This window comes from Delphinapterus leucas, chromosome 2, assembly GCF_059928025.1.
Source record: "Delphinapterus leucas isolate spDelLeu-1000000601 "Yukka" chromosome 2, BTC_Dleu_Yukka2, whole genome shotgun sequence".
NCBI classification, from domain to species: Eukaryota; Metazoa; Chordata; class Mammalia; order Artiodactyla; family Monodontidae; genus Delphinapterus; species Delphinapterus leucas.
Window position 1 is genome coordinate 23,846,320 of NC_143130.1, and position 20,718 is coordinate 23,867,037.

At 39.8% G+C, this 20,718-nt stretch overlaps 1 protein-coding gene across 1 annotated transcript in view; it reads left to right on the forward strand.

Annotated features, from left to right (window-relative positions):
- The window catches only part of ITIH5 (inter-alpha-trypsin inhibitor heavy chain 5), an 83,843-nt gene that overhangs the window by 23,957 nt on the left and 39,168 nt on the right, over positions 1-20,718 (forward strand). The window contains exons 6-7 of the mRNA XM_022580257.2: positions 12,843-13,012; positions 16,612-16,728. Coding sequence (XP_022435965.2) covers positions 12,843-13,012; positions 16,612-16,728 — 287 coding nt within the window. The remainder of the gene's footprint in view (positions 1-12,842; positions 13,013-16,611; positions 16,729-20,718) is intronic.

Consider the following 20,718-nt stretch of genomic DNA (forward strand, 5'->3'; position numbering starts at 1 on the left):
GTTGAAATGATAATGAAAAATTCAATCTAATTAATTTTAACCACTATATTAATTTCCACTAATAGTTTATATTAAATATTCACTTGCACTGTGCCTTATCCTAAATATATCAGTAAGGCTTTATGTCAAATTGGTGACAGCATAGATGTGCCCCCAAATTCACCGGGGTTAGAATGACAAGGTTTCGGATATCTGTGACACTGAGATCAGGGAAGTGCTGAGTGCTAAGTGATCATGGAGTGTGCAGAATCTGAATTCAACCCCCGTGACTGCAAGGAGGGTCCAGAGTCTCCCAAGAAGGCTTCTTGTACAAGAATATTTAGGGATGAGGTTGGAAGGAGAGGAGAGAAATAACTTGACACGAGGAATAACAGAATGTCGTTATCTTACATGATGCAAAAACAGTCAAGAGCCGGAGCTGGTACGTGGGAGAGTAAACAGTACAGAACATACGCGTTCTGCCCCCAGCACGCAGTTCAGTGAGTGACTCTGGACGTGACCGTATGGAACATACGTGTTCTGCCCCCCAGCACGCAGTTCAGTGAGTGACTCTGGACGTGAGAAGTCGTTCACCCTCAAAGACTGGAGTGTGGATTCAGATCTATTATAAGTTGACTCCAGACAGTGGGCTGGCAGTCCATCCAGATCTTGTCAAAAAGTTACAGATATCATCAAAGGACCTGACATTCAGAAATGGCATGAGATACATGACACCATTCTTAGGTCATCTAGGTCACTGTGTGTATGGTTAATGGATTTTCAATCAGTTATGAACTATGTCCTTGAAAAAAGCTGACCTGGGCTGTGTGAGACTCAGCTTACGCATCTGTAAACAGGGATAGTAACTGTCTCTTAGGGTCATTGGGAAGCATTTGTGTACATGTGGTGCCGAGTAAGAGCTTAATCATCATAATTAGTATTATCCCCTTCTATTTACTTTTTTTCTCTGCAAATCTTATCTCCCCTATTAGATCATAAGTGATCGTGAAGCAGGTCTTTGTCTGATTAACCTTTGTCTCCTTACGGTATTAAACACGATGCGTTTTAAACAGTAGATAGCTAATGAGGTGTCTGCAAAGTAGAGAAGAAAAGGAAGAAAAAAAGGAAAAGAAAGAAAAAAGAAAAATACACACCTAATCTAATAAGAAAGAACATTTTAAAATTTCATTTCTCCCTAATCACAATTTAGTGGGAAATTTTCCCACGTGGGAAGTATGGTCGTCCTGTTGTAGGAATGAAATGGATGTGTGTCTTGCCAGGTTCAGAACCACTGTGACTCTTCAGAGGTGTCCGCATTGTGGTGTGTGGGTTATGCTTGGAGGGGACAGGTCTGAATCCTGTTGTTAATCCTGTTACTGCTTATCTGCAGGGCCTGTGGGAATCTCAGAGGAATTTTTCCAGACCGTTGATCTCTTGGGAATCTGTTTATTTTTAAGAAAATTGTTTTCCTGGCTCTTTGCACCAGAGTAGATATTCTGCCTTCCAGAGTGAGAGGTCTCACAGGCCATTACCCAGGCCAGGTGCAGTGGACCGGGGCCCTTTTGCCCCTCATTCCCGTCCAGAGCTCAGCTGTTCCTCTTCCTGCAAAACGGCAGCCCCAGGAGCCAGAGGCATAGGATGTTGTGATTTTGTCTGGACGCTATTGCGTGTTTCCAGAAAGCATCCAGGATAGAGGTGCAGCTAGAATAGCACTTAGACCAGGACGTTGGCTGTGATCGTGTGAATGTGGACCGGAGCCAGCACATGCCTCTGATAGATCTGGCTGTCCTTAAGAGGTCAGACTTCTGGACTTCTCTGACCACTGGACCCATTGACATCTTTACGGAAGCAATTCTAGATAAAGATGACTATGTGCTAGCTACTAGACTCGGCCCTTGCACACAAGATTATCTCCTTCAACCTCTAGAACAGCCCTCTCTGGGAGCTTTTGTAAAATACTGAGGGTGTGAGTTCAAATTCCGAGTCTCTCCCTAGTTATGTAAAAAGAAAGGGAAAGGCTAAAAGCAGTGGAACCTACCTTTGCCTCAGTTTACTTGTCCGATGTATGGGGATTGGACCCACGGCTATTGAATCGTAAACGAATGGGCTTTTTCTCAATGTGAAAGCCAATTCGGTGAGATGTACTTTGGAAGCCAAAGCATTATACTTTCTGGATTATTAAAATAGTTAACTCACGTGCGTGGTTCAAACTCTAAAAGGATACAAATTGGTATTCGGTACAAGACCAGACTCCCTCTCTCATCCGTCACCCTGCTCCCTTCTCCTCCAGTAACTGTCCTCTGAAATATTTTTATGATTTGTGAGCTCAGTGGAACAGAGTATTTGAAATTAAGACTTTCCTGGAACATCCCTGGATGTGTGATCTTCTCAAGTCATACACCAGGATAGATATTCCATCTATGTTTAAAGCTGGTTATTTCACTCTCTAGGTTAAAATCTCAAACTTCTTATGGCCCTATGGCACCAAAATTACTGCCCTTTCCATGATTAAAAAAAAAAAAACTGGAGGGGGGCATAAAACTTTCATTTATGATCAGATCCCTGATGGCTAGGAGTAAAATAAAATGAGATAAACAAAATAAGAAATAAGGTACCTTGCCTGTTTTATCCCCTTTTGCTTTACATCAGTGATGGTCAAACCTGGCTATACCCTACAGTCACAGGAGAGGTTAAAAAAAAAATATACAGATGACTGAGTCCTACCTCAAACACGTGAATTAGAATTTATCTGGGTGAGGCCTGGGTAGCTGTATTTTTGGGGTTTGATATTATTGGAATTTCTATGAGAAACAGATTTTTTATGAGCGCTTTTTAACATGCTTATTTATTTGTAAAGCTAAAGAACAATGTTGAAAAGTTTCTCTGCCACTAAACAGATACGGTTCTGTGACTTTCATTGTTTATCGCTTATATTCTTTGCTTTTTGAAAAAGCAGTTTTTATTGAAGCTTAGTTTGCAGAGCATAAAATTTTCTCATTTTAAGTCTATAATTCAGTGATTTTTAGTACTGCAACATCAGCACAGTCCAAGTTTAGAACATTCCTATCACCCCGAAAAGATATTTGTGCCTACTTGCAGTCACTCCCTGTTCTCACCTCAGCCCCAGGCAACCACCAATCTACCATCTGTCTCTATCTTCAGACAGCTGCATTTTTTTTTTTTTTTTTTTTTTTGCGGTACGCGGGCCTCTCACTGTTGTGGCCTCTCCCGTTGCGGAGCACAGGCTCCGGACGCGCAGGCTCAGCGGCCGTGGCTCACGGGCCCAGCTGCTCCGCGGCATGTGGGATCCTCCCGGACCGGGGCACGAATCCGTGTCCCCTGCATCGGCAGGCGGACTCTCAACCACTGCACCACCAGGGAAGCCCTCAAGTCACTTTTGACTGCAGACTAGCCTGTGTCCTGCATATCCGTAGATGCACAATGAGGGGTTGGTTGAATCTGTTTAAAAATCTTATTTCTCTTTTTCTTTGCTTGGTCTGGTAACCTCATGACTCTGCCTTTTGCTGTGAAGGCTCTCAGGATTGTAATCAAGGCACCTAGTGTGGTGCCTGGCATAGAATGGGTGCTCAATAAATATTTGTTCGAAGAATTTAGGAATAAATAACTGTCGGCAGTGAAGATGCTATTGGATTTTCAATACATTCCTGGCTTAAGTTGGTCAATTTTGTCAGCTCTTGGGTGTAGCTCTTATTCTGTTGTGAAGGAGGGATTAGGAGACAGAATTTGGTTCCAGAAGACTGGTTACAAGAATCTAGATCCCTCCCTTTTCCAGAATTGCCAGATAAAAGACAGGATGCTCCGTTACAGTTGAATTTCAGATAAACAGTATATCCTGTGCAGTATCTGAGACATACTTATCCTAAAAAAAATCATTCGTGGTTTATCTGAAATTCAAATGTAACCGGACATCCTGTCTTTTTATTTGCTAAATCTGGTGCTCTGCCCTATTAAAGGCTGCATTGTGACTAATGGTTCACCCCCAGCTCCGGTTCCCCACTGCTGTGTGTCTTTCCCCTGGATCCAGTCTCCAGTCTGCAGCTGGAAGGGCATGGCCCCTCTTGGCCTCTGTACATTTGCCAGAAGCAATCTGGTTGTTACGTGAGGGTTTCCAGCATTGTTCAGTGCAGAAATTATTGAGGTATGAATCATTTGGCTCCATAGTTGGATTTGGTTTTTTTTTTTGTTCTGTTTTTAATGCTGATAGGAGGACCCATGTTACTTGTCTGTTTGGATGTTGGCTCTAGTTGGGTCGGCACTGGCTCTGAGCAGGGTGGCTCCGAGACACCAGGGAGGGTAGCCTTCTCTCTTTCATTTGGTACTGGTGACCATCCTGCTCTTCTCTGGGAGGCCTCACTCTGTTTCTTCCTTTCTCCTGCTGTCTTAGTTTGCTGTGCGAGGTGGGGTGTTGTCCGGGTGAATGGCACTGTCCACCACAAGTGTGGCTGCAACCAGAGGTGGATGCAGGTGACATGTATCAACTAGAGCATCTGCCACGCCCACCAGCACACTTTCAAGATGACCCTCTTGAAGGGCCCTTCCATTCATCTGCCCAAGTATGTGCCAGTGTGCTGAGTCGTGTCCACGTTAAATGTTCCGCAAGCTTACCTTGAGTCCTCACCACGTCCTGTGCTGAACGCCTGGCACCTGCGGATGTCCAAGGTGTTGTCACTGCCCTTGAAGAGCTTAGAGTGGGCAGTTTTGAAAAATCAATACAAGTTTTTTTGTAATTGAAGTGTAGTTGATTTACAATGTTGTGTTATTTTCAGGTGTACAGCACAGTGATTGTTATACATAAATATATATATATTTTTTCTTTATCAGATTCTTTTCCCTTATAGGTTATTGCAAAATATTGAGTATAGTTCCCTGTGCTATACAGTAGGTCCTTGTTGTTTATCTATTCTATATATAGTAGTGTGTGTGTATTAACCCCAAACTCCTAATTTATCCCTCCCCACCTTTCCCCTTTGGTAACCATAAGTTTGTTTCCTATGTCTGTGAGTCTATTTCTGTTTTGTAAATAAGTTCATTTAAAAATTACCAAAAGTTTTAAATTGTGGTAAAAAGCATATAACATTAAATTCACCATCCTAGTCGTTCTGAAGTGTACAGTTCAATAGTGTTGAGTTTATTCAAAATCTCCAGAATGTCTTCATCTTCCCAAACTGCACCTCTATATCCATTTAACAACTCTCCCTTCTCCCACTGCCCCAGACCTTGGCAACCACCATTCTACTTTCTGTCTCTATGAGTTTAACAACTCTAGGGACCTCGTATAAGTAGAATCACACAGCATTTGTCTTTTCGTGACTGATTTATTTTACTTAGCATCATGTCTTCAGGGTTCCTCCATACTGTGGCACACAACAGGGTTTCCTTCCTTTTTATGGCTGACTGGTATTCCATTGTGCATATAGACCACATTTTGTTCATCCATTTATCTGTAGAAGGACACTTGGGTTGCTTCCCCTTCTTGGCTATTGTGAATAGTATTGCTATGAACATGGCGTGTAGGGTCTTTGAGATCCTGTTTTCACTTCTACTGGGTATATGCCCCAGAGTGGAATTGCTGGATCATATGGCAGTTCTACTTTTAAGTTTTTGAGGAACCACCATACCGTTTTCCACAGCGTTATACCATTTTATATTCCCACCAGCAGTGCACAGGGGTTCCAGTTTTTCCACACCCTTGACAACATTTGCTATTTTCTGGTGGGTTTTTTTTGTTTCTTTTTTTTGTGTGTGTGTGTGTGTGTGTTTTATTTGGTAGTAGCCATCCTAATGGGTAAGAAGAATTGGCAGTTTTGAATAGTAGTATAAGGACACCCTCTGTAAGGTTACATCTATAAAATGCCACCCAGGTTTTCTCAGTGATTGGGCCATGTTCTGCCTGAGTGCCAGAGGACAACGTAGAAGAATTTGCCAGAAACCTCTTAGTCTTGTATTCCTTTGCTGTCCTAGCACTGCTTTTGCTGGGCCTTCATTTGGTCCAGTTTCAAGCACTTAGAGCAGCTAATGTTGGAGGTCATCAATGGACACAAAATGGTATCAGGAAGAGGTAATTCATGTTTTTAGGGGTTATCTGCATTTAGAATGTATGAGGTAGCTGTACTTGTTTTCATGCATAGTTTCTCTGGGCAAGTCATTCAAACAGGGAAACCTGAGACTCAGTAATGTATCGTTTTGGGGAAAGAAAGAGCTTTGAGTAAGGAGTGAAGTAGTAAGCTAATTGGCTAAGAAATCTGGGCAAACACCACTTGCCTATACAGTGATGGAGTTGAATTTGAACGCCTTCAGCTGTAAATTTGCATTATCGTTCTATGCTATATGTTGTCATATCTATATGATGCTATTTTCCAAAAGGATTTAAAATACCAACTATCAATATAGAGGAGAAAGCCCCGTTCCAATAAGAAAACTGCATGTAATAGGGGACTTACGATGGTATTTAAATTCTTTTCCGTCTTCATTGCCTCAACTTTACCACTTTGTTTTTCCCCAAGACCTATCCAATATAGGTACAGTTGACATACATTATGTTAGTTTCAGGTGTACAACAAAATGATTTCTTTGTATCTAATGCAAAATGATGACCACAATAAACCTAGCGACGTTCCTCACCATACGTGGTTACAGAATTGTTTTCCTTATGATGAGAACTTTTAAGATCAACTCCCTTAGCACCTCTTAAATATGCAACACAGTATTATTAACCATAGTCGCCATGCCATAATTACATCCCCATCACTTTTTCTTTTAATACTCTGCCAGTTTGCTTGAATGTTGTCTTTATCGTGACCATTGAAGGGTAGTTGGCCAATTATTCACATGTTTTTGACTTGCCCTTTATTGAAGAAATCTCCCCACTGGAGCCCAGGTGAGAAGGTTACATAAGCAAGTATAGACAGTTTAGCCTCTTTTCCAAGGGGAAATGAGTAGACAGTGTTTGTTTGGAAATCCTTTTATAAAATCACCAGGTGTTGGCTGTTTTTCTCCGACAGTTGGCAAACCCAAGGCCCACAGGAAACAGAGGCCAGGAAATCCCCCATCAGTTGACCCAAAGAGGTGTAGCTTTCAGCTGATGACTTTGACTGTGGTTCTTTGCTCCTAAATCTTTTCACCTTTAGACACTGTACATACCAGTCAGCTTCCCTTTTCCCCCAGGTGGTTGTCTAGGAGGGGAGTGTTTATTTGTGAATAACATCCCTGTTCTCTTCATGCTTTATGCAAAATAGATGACGTGCCTTATCATTACAAGATAGAATCAATGGGAAAAATAGGAATATTTAATGGCACTTGTATGCATGGCTCTTAACTTTATGGGGGCTCCTTGGAGAATCTGGTGAAAGCTACAGACATCTCTCCAGAAAAAAATACACATGTACACTTTCTTTTTTGAAAAAAATATTTATTTTATTTATTTATTTGGTTGTGCTGGGTCTTAGTTGCGACAGGTGGGCTCCTTAGTTGTGGCATGTGAACTCTTAGTTGTGGCATGCATGTGAGATGTAGTTCCCTGACTAGGGATCGAACCTGGGCCCCCTGCATTGGGAGCATGGAGTCTTAACCGCTGCGCCACCAGGGAAGTCCCTACATGTACACTTTCATGCCAAATTCTGTATATAATTTCAGGGAGCTCTTGGGAAGCTACTAATTCCATTATACTTTATAAAGATCATTCTCTGTATCAACATTCTTGAATTCCCTGTTAAGAATGTTCATTATGATGTGCATTTTTTCCTCTAAATAATGATTATTTGTTTTTACTAAGCTCTTAGTGGTGTAGAGAAACCTGTTATGGGAAAATGTAAACTGTGTTACCAAAGAGTTTTTTTTCCCTCATGAGTTGCCTTTCATCCTAGACAAAAAGAATAAGAAGGTACTTCTGAAGGGGGAGAGGCTGGGGCTATTATGTATTGAGCATCTACCATGTGCCGTCCTCACTTGCTTTTATATATGATGTCACTTAATTCTGACTGTGATTCTATGATGTGGATTTAAAAGATGTGGAACTGAGGCTCAGAGATATTAAGTCTGTCATTTTGAGTCTCCCAAACTCTAGAGCCCACTTCCTTCGGTATTATGTGGGTTCTAAAATAACACGTATCTTCTTGTTCGAAAATATGGGGCTTTAGACAGGAAGAGGGCATCGTGGGGATGCTAATGACCTGAGAAGCAGGGAACGGTGGGTGGGAAAAGAGCAGTCGGTGAATCTTCTCAAGGATGCTCTAGAGGCAGTCTTGTGCCCCCGAAGGTCATCTTACACAAGACCACTGATGCTTGGATTAAAACAGAGGGATGACATGAGAAGACACAGTTTCCTTCAATTCAGAGCAATCACCGAAGTTCACTGCTATCCCTGACCAAGTGGGCACGAAGGAGGGCAAACCAGTAGGAGGAAAAAATATGTGGTTTCTCATTAGAAAAGTAGGTCAGATTCTCACTCTTGGTCTGCTCCCAACCTGTTGCCTTGCACTCTTCATTATGTTTAGGACACATCCCGTGATTGTTGAGGGCCCTGCTAATAAATTAGCTCATTGTACGTACGATTTTGTGGCGGTCACCAGGATGAGCCCCAATTCACAGTCAGGAAAAGCTAAATAGTACTATTCTGCTTTGAGATTTTGGTCAGTAACTGTGGGCAGCCTATACTAATCTCATTGATTTTTTTCATTCTCTAATAAATTTTTTATTAAGATTTTTTCCTTCTCTAATAAAAAGAGGATTTTATTTTCTAGAGATACTACTCTGGAATTTTTCCCAGCAGACCTTTTTTTTTTGATAGGTAGTGGAAAATTCCTTGGGTCACATTGACTGTCTGGTACTTAGTGGGTGGAGGTCAATCTCAGGAACCGGGCTTCTTGGTGAATAACCCAACTGGGAATCAGCCCACTCTTTGGGCACATAAAATAAGCCTATTTAGAAGAATCTCATGAATTTTCATCATGCACTAGCAAACATCAGAGGTCAGTAGGAAACAAAAATAATAATACGCTATCCTTTCTCATGGCTTATATCAAAGAGCCTAGTCAATTAATTATGAAGAGAGAAATTATACTTTTTAATCCTCAGTACTTTCATTCAACCATGAATGGTATTAATTCAGGGTAATTGTAAAGACCATTTCAATGAGAGAGACTTGAAACATGAAATAGTAGGTATGTCCTGACAGTGTAAAGAGAGTCAAATCTCATTCATGTAGAATTTTAAGGTTAGAGAGAACCTAGTGGTGCCCAATTACATATATCAAAGGCACATGACCACTGTCTTTGTGCAGGAACCAGAATCACCTGGAAGGATTGTGAAAATACAGATTCCTGGGTCCCACCTCCAGGGTTTCTGACTCAGAGTTTCTGGGATGAACCCAAGAATTTGTGTTTCTAGCAAGTTCCCAGGTGATACTGATGCTGCTGGTCCAAAACTACGTGGTAGAGCTGGTCTGCATCACCCCTGCAGGTGATGAACCCATCCAGCGTTTGCTGGAACACTTCTAGTGAGATGAGTCGTGAAAGCTGCTTCTGCCAACAGGACATCTTTCTTAGAGCTTAGAGATGCTGCACGAAAGTGCTTCCTCGTAACTCTGTCCCTGGTCCTCATTCTGCCAGCTGGAACTACAATCAATACACCTAATCCCCATATAAATGCCTGCACAAACAGACTTACCCTAAGATAGAGGTTCATTTGGCAAATAATACTGTGTTCCATCCCAGGGATTGTTTGTTCAATCTATTGGACTATACAGCTTTCAATGAGTTTAATTTTTTTTTTTAAATTGGGCTATGCCCAGAATAAAGTGTATAAATCTTATGTGTGCAATTTAATGAATTTTTACCTATGTATATACCCAACCAATTACTTTCAGGTCAAGACGTAGAGTATTTTCAGCACCCCAGAAGGTCCCCTTATCCTCTTTCCCAGTCAGTATTCACCCCCCAAGGGAACCGCTAGGCCCTTCAATTGCCATGAGTGAGTTATGCCTGCTCTTGAGTTTTGTGTAAATGGAAACAAAGTGAATACTTTCTTTTGTATCTTGTGTTTTCACTCAAAATGACTCTCAGATTCAACCGTGTTGCGAATAGCAGTAGTTCTTTCCTCTTCGTTGCAAGAAGTATCCCAAGTTTGACACGTTGTGTTGTTTTAGAATTCACTGGCCCTTCTATTTTTTGTACCCCTTTGTGGTTGATGATAATGTTAGCTAGCGTGACTGCCCACCATGAATCAGAATGGTGCTAGGTGCATCACATCACAACCATTTCAATAGTGTGTTTGGTAGACCATTCATCCATTTTATAGATGAGATAACCAGGGCTCAGTAACCTGCCCAGAGCCTCAGAGATGATGAGAGGCAGACCCAGTATCAAATGCAGGTCCTTCTGACTCATTTGTGATCCTGAGTTCTTAGCTAATGTATTATCATACCTCTCACTCTTGGGGCTTTGCCAGTAATGACAATGAAAGATTGACTCCAGGGAACACAGGCTGGCACTTGTCAGCATGCCTTTGAGATTTTCACAGCTCCTTCTTCAGATGAGCAGATCTGTTGGAAGTATGTTCTCTTGCATACAATTGACTTTCTGTAAGAACAGACTTTGTTTGCTAGCTCTCTGGTCACTCCTGAAATCCCTGCCCTTGATAAGTACAAATAATAGAAGAGTCAGTTCTGCCTGGTGGTTCCTGTTAAGGTTACACCTAAATGGTCTCTAAATAATAATTGTCAGTTCTGTTGAAGGAAATGTCTAAGCTTCCTTTGACTTTTGTCTAATAAGCCCTTAGCAGAAAGAAGTTTATTCTTTTTTTTTTTTTTGCGGTACGCGGGCCTCTCACTGTTGTGGCCTCTCCCGTTGCGGAGCACAGGCTCTGGACGTGCAGGCTCAGCGGCCATAGCTCACGGGCCCAGCCGCTCCATGGCATGTGGGATCTTCCCAGACCGGGGCACGAACCCGTGTCTCCTGCATCGGCAGGCGGACTCTCAACCACTGCGCCACCAGGGAAGCCCAAGAAGTTTATTCTTAAACACAAATTACCATGGACAAATTATACCTCATTTCCTTTTTTATTTTGCTAATTAGGGATGGAAAATTGCTGGTCAGCTTACTCCATGGTATCAACTTAAATAGATTTAAAAAGAGAATCAGATGCTCTGCAGCAGTTTTAATCCGGGCTTTGATTCTGGCTTTTGATTTATTCAGATAAAAAGTCCACATACTGATGTTTACAAATTCCTCATTTTGTTTTCATATTCTTCATGATGCATGCAGATCTCAAAAATTTGGGTTTCTTTTATTCGGTATATAGACATGGTGTATGGATTTACAAAGGTGGGTAGTCCATGAAATAATTCTCTGTAGTGTGTCCTACGGAAGGAATGAAGGTTAGGAGTGAAACGAGATGCTCTTTGTCATCACTAATTTTTCTTAAATCACATAAAATCCATTTATCCTCTTTCTGGAATTCTAATTTAGATCCTAAGTTTCATGCTGGGGAAAGCTTTGGGAAATTTTTTCTTTAAAGAGTCATAAGTTTTCTGGACAAACAGTATATTAGGGCAACCAAATGATTGATGGAGGAAAAGTGTTCCTTACTGAAGAATTCCATATGGAAGGAATGATAGAATTAGAAAGCAGCCTTCTGCGACTCTAATGAAATAGTGAACAGGCAGACATCATCAGTGATTGATAAAACTATTAAGGGAGAGACTGATGAGGAACTCTATCGTGGGTGATCAGAACCCACCATGAATCTTACTGCAACTAAAAGTAGCCAACTGGATATTGTGTACTTTCTGACGTGATAAAGTAGTAGGGACTTAGCATCACCAAGAAGTGTTCTTGTCCATGGCACTGAAGCTGAGTGTAGCCTGTCTCTAGCTCTACCCACCAGAACACAGGAACTACAGGGGACTGAGCTGTGATCCTCAATCTTAACTGAGCATTAGACTCCCACGGGGAATTTAAACATCCTGATGCCTCGGCTGTGTCGCAGACCAATTAAATGAGCTCTTGGCCCGGGCATTGGTATGTTTTCTACTCCCCCAGATGCTACATTCAACCCAAAATTGGGGACCAGGGCTTCAGAAGAGCAAGTTAAAAGACAGGACAAGTAAACAATCACAAAATACAGAATGTAAGAAACTCCATAGGACAAATAACCAGTGTTTTACAACACTTATGTGTAGCATTAGAAAAAAGGTGAAGAGGGGGGACATTAGTGGATTAAAAGAGATTTAAGAAACATAAACCAAATGTGATGTGGGGACTTTGTTATGATCCTGATTCAAACAAAGCAACTGTTCCCAGATAGGTTCTAGAGACTCAGGAAAATTTAAATACAAACTGAGTATAGGTTGATAATTAAGCACTGAGCATTAATTTTGTTACTTGTGCCAGTGGTTTTGTGGTTACACTAAAAAGTGTTCTTGTAGTTAGAGATATATACTGAAGTATTCATGGATGAAGTATGATGGCTCAGATTTGTTTTAAAATTCTAGGAAACAATTGTGAGAGGATACATAAAAACAGACGCAGAAGATTGGTAAAAGGTTGATAATTGTTAAAGTCAGGTGATGGGTACATGGGAGTTCATTTTACTGTTCTGTCTACTTTTGCGTATTTTAAAAATTCTTATAAGAAAAGATTTAAAAGGAGGCATAGAAGTGAAATATATGCTGACATACCTGGTGCATTGTCATATGTTATCTGTACAAAGTTTTGGGAGTTCATATGAAACATAAACCGGCACTGAAATAAAGTCTAACACTTTGTGTCCATGCAAAATAGATCTTGTTTCTTTTCAGGAAAAATTTATGTATTCAGTTATTAATTATCTTTATATCTTGCTTACAGATGATTCTGGGCCACCTCCTTCTACTGTTATCAACCAAAACGAAACTTTTGCCAAAGTCGTTTTTAAACCTACTGTGGTCCAACAAGCCAAGATTGCCCAGAATGGCATTTTGGGAGATTTCATCATTAGATATGATGTTAATAGGGAACAGAGCATTGGGGACATCCAGGTAATGGGTTCGTTGTTGTTGTTTCATGTTAGTTGCTTGATACTCTTAGTTAACACCCAGAACTAGGGATTTCAATACTTACCTAAGGGAGAGAGAACTACCAATTCTTAGGAAATCTGTTTTAACCCCAAATATGTCTCCAAGAAGACCAGCAGTGTTCCCTTGCTGGAGGCTGTGGTTATCTGTTTCCTGCTTCAGTAATCTGGAGGCAAATGAAACCTATAATCTAATTTTCCCTGCGGTGTTTTAGATAAAGTTAGAACTTAGTTCGTCTTTAATTTTAATTTAGAGAGACTGGCCCATGGCTCCTTTTTCTTAGGTTATGTTGCTCCAAAGACAGGGCGGGAATATCAAAATGTATTAATGTGCATCCAGAATGTAAGCAGTCTTTATGTCTTAACATGAAAGGCGGTTAGGAAAAACCAGATAATGAAGGGAGCAGGATTCTCAAGTGACAAGGGTCAAGAAGGGATGGATAATTTAAATTGATTTAGTCAGTGTAGTCGATGTACTTTTAAGGAATGACTTTATACAGATTAAATTAGCAATTAGTCAAAGATGTCACAAAGAAAGAAAACTACAGACCAATATCACTGATGAACATAGATGCAAAAATCCTCAACAGAATACTAGCAAACAGAATCCAACAGCACATTAAAAGGATCATACGGGCTTCCCTGGTGGCGCAGTGGTTGAGAGTCCACCTGCCGATGCAGGGGACACGGGTTCGTGCCTCGGTCTGGGAAGATCCCACATGCCGCGGAGCTGCTGGGCCCGTGGGCCATGGCCGCTGGGCCTGTGCGCCTGGAGCCTATGCTCTGCAACGGGAGAGGCCAAGACAGTGAGGCCAAGACAGCGTACCGCAAAAAAAAATAAATAAATAAAATAAAAGGATCATACAGCCTGATCAAGTGGGGTTTATCCCAGGAATGCAAGGATTCTTCAATATACGCAAATCAATCAGTGTGATACACCATGTTAACAAATTGAAGGAGAAAAACCATATGGTCATTCAATAGATGCAGAGAAAGCTTTCAACAAAATTCAACACCCATTTATGATAAAAACTCTCCAGAAAATGGGTATAGAGAGAACTTACCTCAACATAATAAACGCCATATATGACAAACCCACAGCTAACATTGTTCTCAATGGTGAAAAACTGAAACCATTTCCTCTAAGATCAGGAACAAGACAAGGTTGTCCACTCTCACCACTATTATTCAACATAGTTTGGGAAGTTTTAGCCACAGCAATCAGAGAGGAAAAAGAAATAAAAGGAATCCAAATTGGAAAAGAAGTAAAGCTGTAACTGTTTGCAGATGGCATGATACTATACATAGAGAATCTTAAAGATGCTACCAGAAAACTACTAGAGCTAATCCATGAATTTGGTCAAGTAGCAGGATACAAAATTAATGCACAGAAATCTCTTGCATTCCTATACACTAATGATGAAAAATCTGAAAGTGAAATTAAGGAAACACTCCCATTTACCAGTGGAACAAAAAGAATAAAATACCTAGGAATAAACCTACCTAAGGAGACAAAAGACCTGTATGCAGAAAACTATAAGACACTGATGAAACAAATTAAAGATGATACAAACAGATGGAGAACTATACCATGTTCTTGGATGGGAAGAATCAACATTGTGAAAATGACTATACTACCCAAAGCAATCTGCAGATACAATGCAATCCCTATCAAACTACCAATGGCATTTTTCACTGAACTAGAACAAAAAACTTCACAATTTGTATGGAAACACAAAAGACCCCGAATAGCCAATGCAATCTTGAGAAAGAAAAACAGAGCTGGAGGAATCAGGCTCCCTGACTTCAGACTGTACTACAAAGCTACAGTAATCAAGACAGTATGGTACTGGCACAAAAACAGAAGTATAGATCAATGGAACAGGATAGAAAGCCCAGAGATAAACCCACACACATATGGTCACCTTATCTTTGATAAAGGAGGCAAGAATATACAATAGAGAAAAGACAGCCTCTTTAATAAGTGGTGCTGGGAAAACTGGACAGCTACATGTAAAAGAATGAAATTAGAACACTCCCTAACACCATACACAAAAGTAAACTCAAAATGGATTAAAGACCTAAATGTGAGGCCAGACACTATAAAACTCTTAGAGGAAAACATACACAGAACACTCTATGACATAAATCACAGCAAGATCCTTTTTGACCCACCTCCTAGAAAAATGGAAATAAAAACAAAAATAAACAAATGGGACCTAATGAAACTTAAAAGCTTTTGCACAGCAAAGGAAACCATAAACAAGACCAAAAGACCCTCAGAATGGGAGAAAATATTTGCAAATGAAGCAACTGACAAAGGATTAATCTTCAAAATTTACAAGCAGCTCATGCAGCTCAATATCAAAAAAACAAACAACCCAATCCAAATATGGACAGAAGACCTAAATAGACATTTCTCCAGAGAAGATATACAGATTGCCAACAAACACATGAAAGGATGCTCAACATCACTAATCATTAGAGAAATGCAAATCAAAACTACAGTGAGGTATCACCCCACACCAGTCTGAATGGCCATCATCAAAAAATCTACAAACAACAAATGCTGGAGAGGGTGTGGAGAAAAGGGAACCCTCTTGCACTGTTGCTTGGAATGTAAATTGATACAGCCACTATGGAGAACAGTATGGAGGTTCCTTTAAAAACTAAAAGTAGAAATACCATACGACCCAGCAATCCCACTACTGGGCATATACCCTGAGAAAACCATAATTCAAAAAGAGTCATGTACCACAATGTTCATTGCAGCTCTATTTACAATAACCAGGACATGGAAGCAACCTAAGTGTCCATCAACAGATGAATGGGTAAAGAAGATGTGGCACATATATACAATGGAATATTACTCATCCATAAAAAGAAACAAAATTGAGTTATTTGTTGTGAGGTGGATGGACCTAGAGTCTGTCATACAGAGTGAAGTAAGTCAGAAAGAGAAAAATACCATATGCTAACACATATATATGGAATCTAAAAAAAAAAAAAATAAGGTTCTGAAGAACCTAGGGACAGGACAGGAATAAAGACACAGCCGTAGAGAATGGACTTGAGGACACAGGGAGTGGGAAGGGTAAGCTGGGACGAAGTGAGAGAGTGGCATGGACGTATATGCACTACCAAATGTAAAATAGATAGCTAGTGGGCAGCAGCCGCATAGCGCAGGGAGATCAGCTCAGTGCTTTGTGACCACCTAGAGGGGTGGGATAGGGAGGGTGGGAAGGAGAAATAAGAGGGAGGAGATATGGGGATAAATGTGTATGTATAGCTGATTCACTTTGTTATAAAGCAGAAACACACCATTGTAAAGCAGTTATACTCCCATAAAGATGTTTAAATAAATAAACAAATTAATTCATTAATTTGCAATTAGTTGGAGGAATCAGGACCATGGATACTTTTGCTCTGGGTACGGAATCTGGCCCTAGACTCTGTTTCATGCTACCTTTGACTTTTATTAGAGATCCCATAGACTATCCATTTTGGTTTGTTTTCCTACCTAATCTGGGTACTACCATTTTTACATTCTTTTCCCTCCACCAGGTTCTAAATGGCTATTTTGTGCACTACTTTGCCCCCAAAGACCTTCCTCCGTTACCCAAGAATGTGGTGTTTGTGCTTGACAGCAGTGCCTCCATGGTGGGAACCAAACTGCGGCAGGTGAGTGAGTGCTTCCTGCCCGTTTTTTCCTCTCTCACATTTGCCTGGGACAGTGATGTTCTCAGTGAATAGAATTCAACTGATGACAAATGTCTGCTTTACCATTCAGCTGTTTCTGCCTGTGGGGAACCTTCCTGAACTGATTCAGTTAAGCCATGGACATAAATTATCATTTCAGCCCGGGGGTTTTAGGAGAGCAGAGGGCTGTAGAAACACCTTGAAATAAAGGGGACTGGCAGGGTAGATAATGTGAATGAGACGGGAATACAACGAGAAGGCCACTCAACAGCACCATTGTTGATGGAATAATTCCTTTCAGTAGTGATGTCCTTTGAGAACAATGGAATAAAATCATTGGCAGCCCCCTTGGCCTGTAGTTAGAACCAAGGACTTGTATCTCAGTAATTCAGGACTAATATTCTCACAGTATTTAGGATGAATCTTAGAATTCCAGGGATGGGGGGACATTAAGGGGACCTGTGGTCTGTGCTGAAAAATTAAATTATCCCCCAAATACGACTGTTTACATTTTTTCACAAACCATAGGAAAAGGCTATTCCTTATCCTACTCTTGTATCATAAATATCAGAAATTTGCATTTATAGTATATTTCCAACTCACATAATGGAAAACAGAACTTTTTCTCTACTGGTTGCCAGACCAACGAATATCTCTACATTCAACAAAGAATTAGGTCTCTTAGGTTTCTTTCTTAATTCATTATCTGCTTTTATCAGTTAATGATAAATATGTGGTCTAATGAGTAAAATAGTATCTGAAACCTCTTAGGAACCCTCTGTCCCCCCTGTTTCCACCCCTAGGTTTCCCTCCACATAGAATTGAACCTGATCTTAGCTGATAAATTATTGCAAACATTTTCTGTTATTACTTTGTAGTTACTTTCACCATTTATATTTTTAAAAAGATGCAGTATTATATGTATATATAGACCTCACCATGTGGCTTGTGGGATCTTAGTTCCCCAACCAGGGACTGAACCCAGGTCCCTGGCATTGGAAGTGTGGCGTCCTAACCACTGGACTGCCAGGGAATTCCCAGTATAATATATTGATCTTTTCTCCATGACGTCTGATTTCCCCCCACCCAAAAATAGTGAAAAATATATTCCAAAATGTGATACAAGGATTTTTTTTAACTCTTTTCTTTTGGAGGATAGCCAAATATAATTTTTAACTTGTATAAGGGGAAGATAACCTCTCCTGTAAGCTAGATTTTCCTGGTTCTTCTGCATCACATTCTCGTACAGTCAGCCTGCTGACTCCTTCCTTTCTAATACTTTTTCTTCATTCAGCATCTCTGACCTTCCATCTGGGATTCCTTTTTTTTTTTTCTTCTTTTTTTGCACCTGAAGAACATTCACTGGTATCTTTTTAATGGTGGGTCTGCTGGTACAGACTTCTCAGTTTTTGCTTGTCTGAAATGATTTATTTCCCTCTCCCTCTTTAAGAATATTATTACTGGGGATGTCAGTTCTAGGTTGGCAGTGATTTTCTTTCAGCCCATTGAAGGTATATTCCATTGTCGCCTGGGTTCCATTGTTGCTGTTGAAAAGTCCATAATAATTTAAACTGTCGTTCCTCTAAAGGTAATCTTTTATGGTCAACTGTCTTTAAGGTTTTCCTCTTCATCTTTAGTTCTCTGTAGTTTTAAAATGATGGTTCTAGGTGTGTATTTCTTCTTATTTTTTTCTCCCTGAAGTTCCTAAGGCTTCATGAATTTGGGGATTCATGGGAAAGGCATCAGCTGTCATCCATGAAATTGCTTCAACTCACTTTTCCTCCTGGGATTCCAATGTTAGATTTTTTTTCTCCATATTCTCTGTGTTTCCCATGATGTCTTCTGTATATTCCAAATTTTGCCTTTCCATGCTTCATTCCAACCTGTCTTCCAGTTCACAAATTCTCCCTTCAGGTCTGATCTGCTGTTAAACTCACCCATTGAGTTATTTCAGGTATTGTGTTTTTTAGTTCTAGAATTTCCATTTGATTCTTTTTCAGATTTGCTCTCTCACTTTTTAGAATGTTATGTACTAAGTTTTTAATATTTTTTTATTTTCTCAAGCACAGTACCCGTAGCAATTTAAAGTACATATCTGATAATTACAAACTCTAGAGCCACTTAAGAGCTGTTTTGATTGTCACTCATCTTTTCTCCAGTGTGACTGGTTATCTTCAATTGTGTGATAGACATTATATTGAAAATGTTTTGTAGAAATAGTTTGAGGCCTAGGATCAGGATCTATTCCTCTAGAGAGTTTTGAGTTATTTCTATCAGGTTCCTGGGGGAATAACAAACTGGGATCATTTTAGTCCATTTTCAGGGCTTGAGATTTTTATGGGCAGACCAGATGGCTCAGAGCTGGATTGCAGTCCTTTCAAAAACTGGCTTATTTCTATCCTTGGAGATCTCTGGACATCAGCTCTTGGATGCTTAAGCTAAAAAGTGATCCCAAATGCTGAGCCTACCTCTTTAAATTTTCATCTTCTCCCAGATATTTTTCTCACTATTTTATTAACTCTTTGATACTTTCAAGATTTAAAAATATATACATTTTGTTTAACTTTTCAGTTGTTCTTAGTGGGAAGGTTGAGTACAAATTGCATGTAGGTTTTACTTATGGGCATCATTTTCCAAAGTTTTATTCACATATAAGTGAAGCATTCTTTTGTTGTGGTTGATTATTTATTGATGTTTCAGAGGCCTTGTAACCTTTCCATATTTACTAAGTACTCTGTAAAGTTCTTTGCTTTATGTACTCCAGGTTCTTAAATGCCATTTGTTTGCTAAGTTGTTTTTGTGCCTTTGGTGGATAATATCAATAGATGTTGACAGAAGGATAATCATGGCTTCTTTTGAGACCACTGTTGGCCACAGAATACAGTGTTAATTAGGCCTTGTATATGATCCAGTATAATAATTCCCGTTTGGAATTCCAGTCAGTTAACAGCTACAGAGTAGGTGCCATGTGCTACATTTCCCTGTGTATCTCATTAAATTCCTATGCACCTATTGCACTTCAGATTTTCTGTTTTTTTTTTTGTGAGGGCGGGGCTTGGTTTCCTCTGCAGAAAACAGCATTTGATGAAGGTATTGATGATTAAAGTTGCTGCAGCCAATCTGAATTCAGTAAATATTTTATATTTTGGTATTTTTACTTACCATCCTATTATAAATTATCCAGTGGTTTTAAATATTCTTTCAAAACCTGATCTTAATGGCCACAGAGCAGCGCTATTCAACAGAAACTTCTGTGAGAATGGGGATGTTTGGTACCACTGCTATCCAGTATGGTAGCCACTTGTCACATGTGGCTATTGAGCATTTGAGCAACTGAGGAGCTGAATATTTAATTTTATTTAATTTTAATACATTTAAATTTAAATACCGCATGTGGCTGATGGTTACCATTATTGGCCAGTGCAGCTAAACAATATTTACTCCACCACCACGAGAGACTTCGAAGTTATTTCCATTTTTTGCTAATATAAGCAGCATCGGAATGACTATCTTCAGTAGAAATCCATGGCTGTATGCCTGATCATTTTCTTTAGTTACATTTTTTAGAAGTAGGGCAAGGAACACCAACCCATTTGTGGTTTTTAATTCATATTGCAAAAACATTTTTCCAGAAAGACTGTACCAATTTATAACATTTAAACCTGTTACCAGACTAAGAATTCTAAATAAATTAAGCAGTTAAAAGTAATCAATGAACCACATGCCAAAATATGTAAGAAAATATAGGTGCACATTTAACTACTTTTGAAGTAAGGAAAGACTTTCTAAACTTAAAAGCAATGAAAGTAATTACAAAGGAAGAAGATCAATAACTTCAGCTATATAAAAATTTCAAACTTCTGTTTTAAATAAAAAGGGAACAAAAGACTGGGGAAAACTTTGCAGCAAAAAGAGGTTTATCTTTAATATATAAAGTGCTATATGAGGAGGAAAGGAGTTTATCTTTAATAT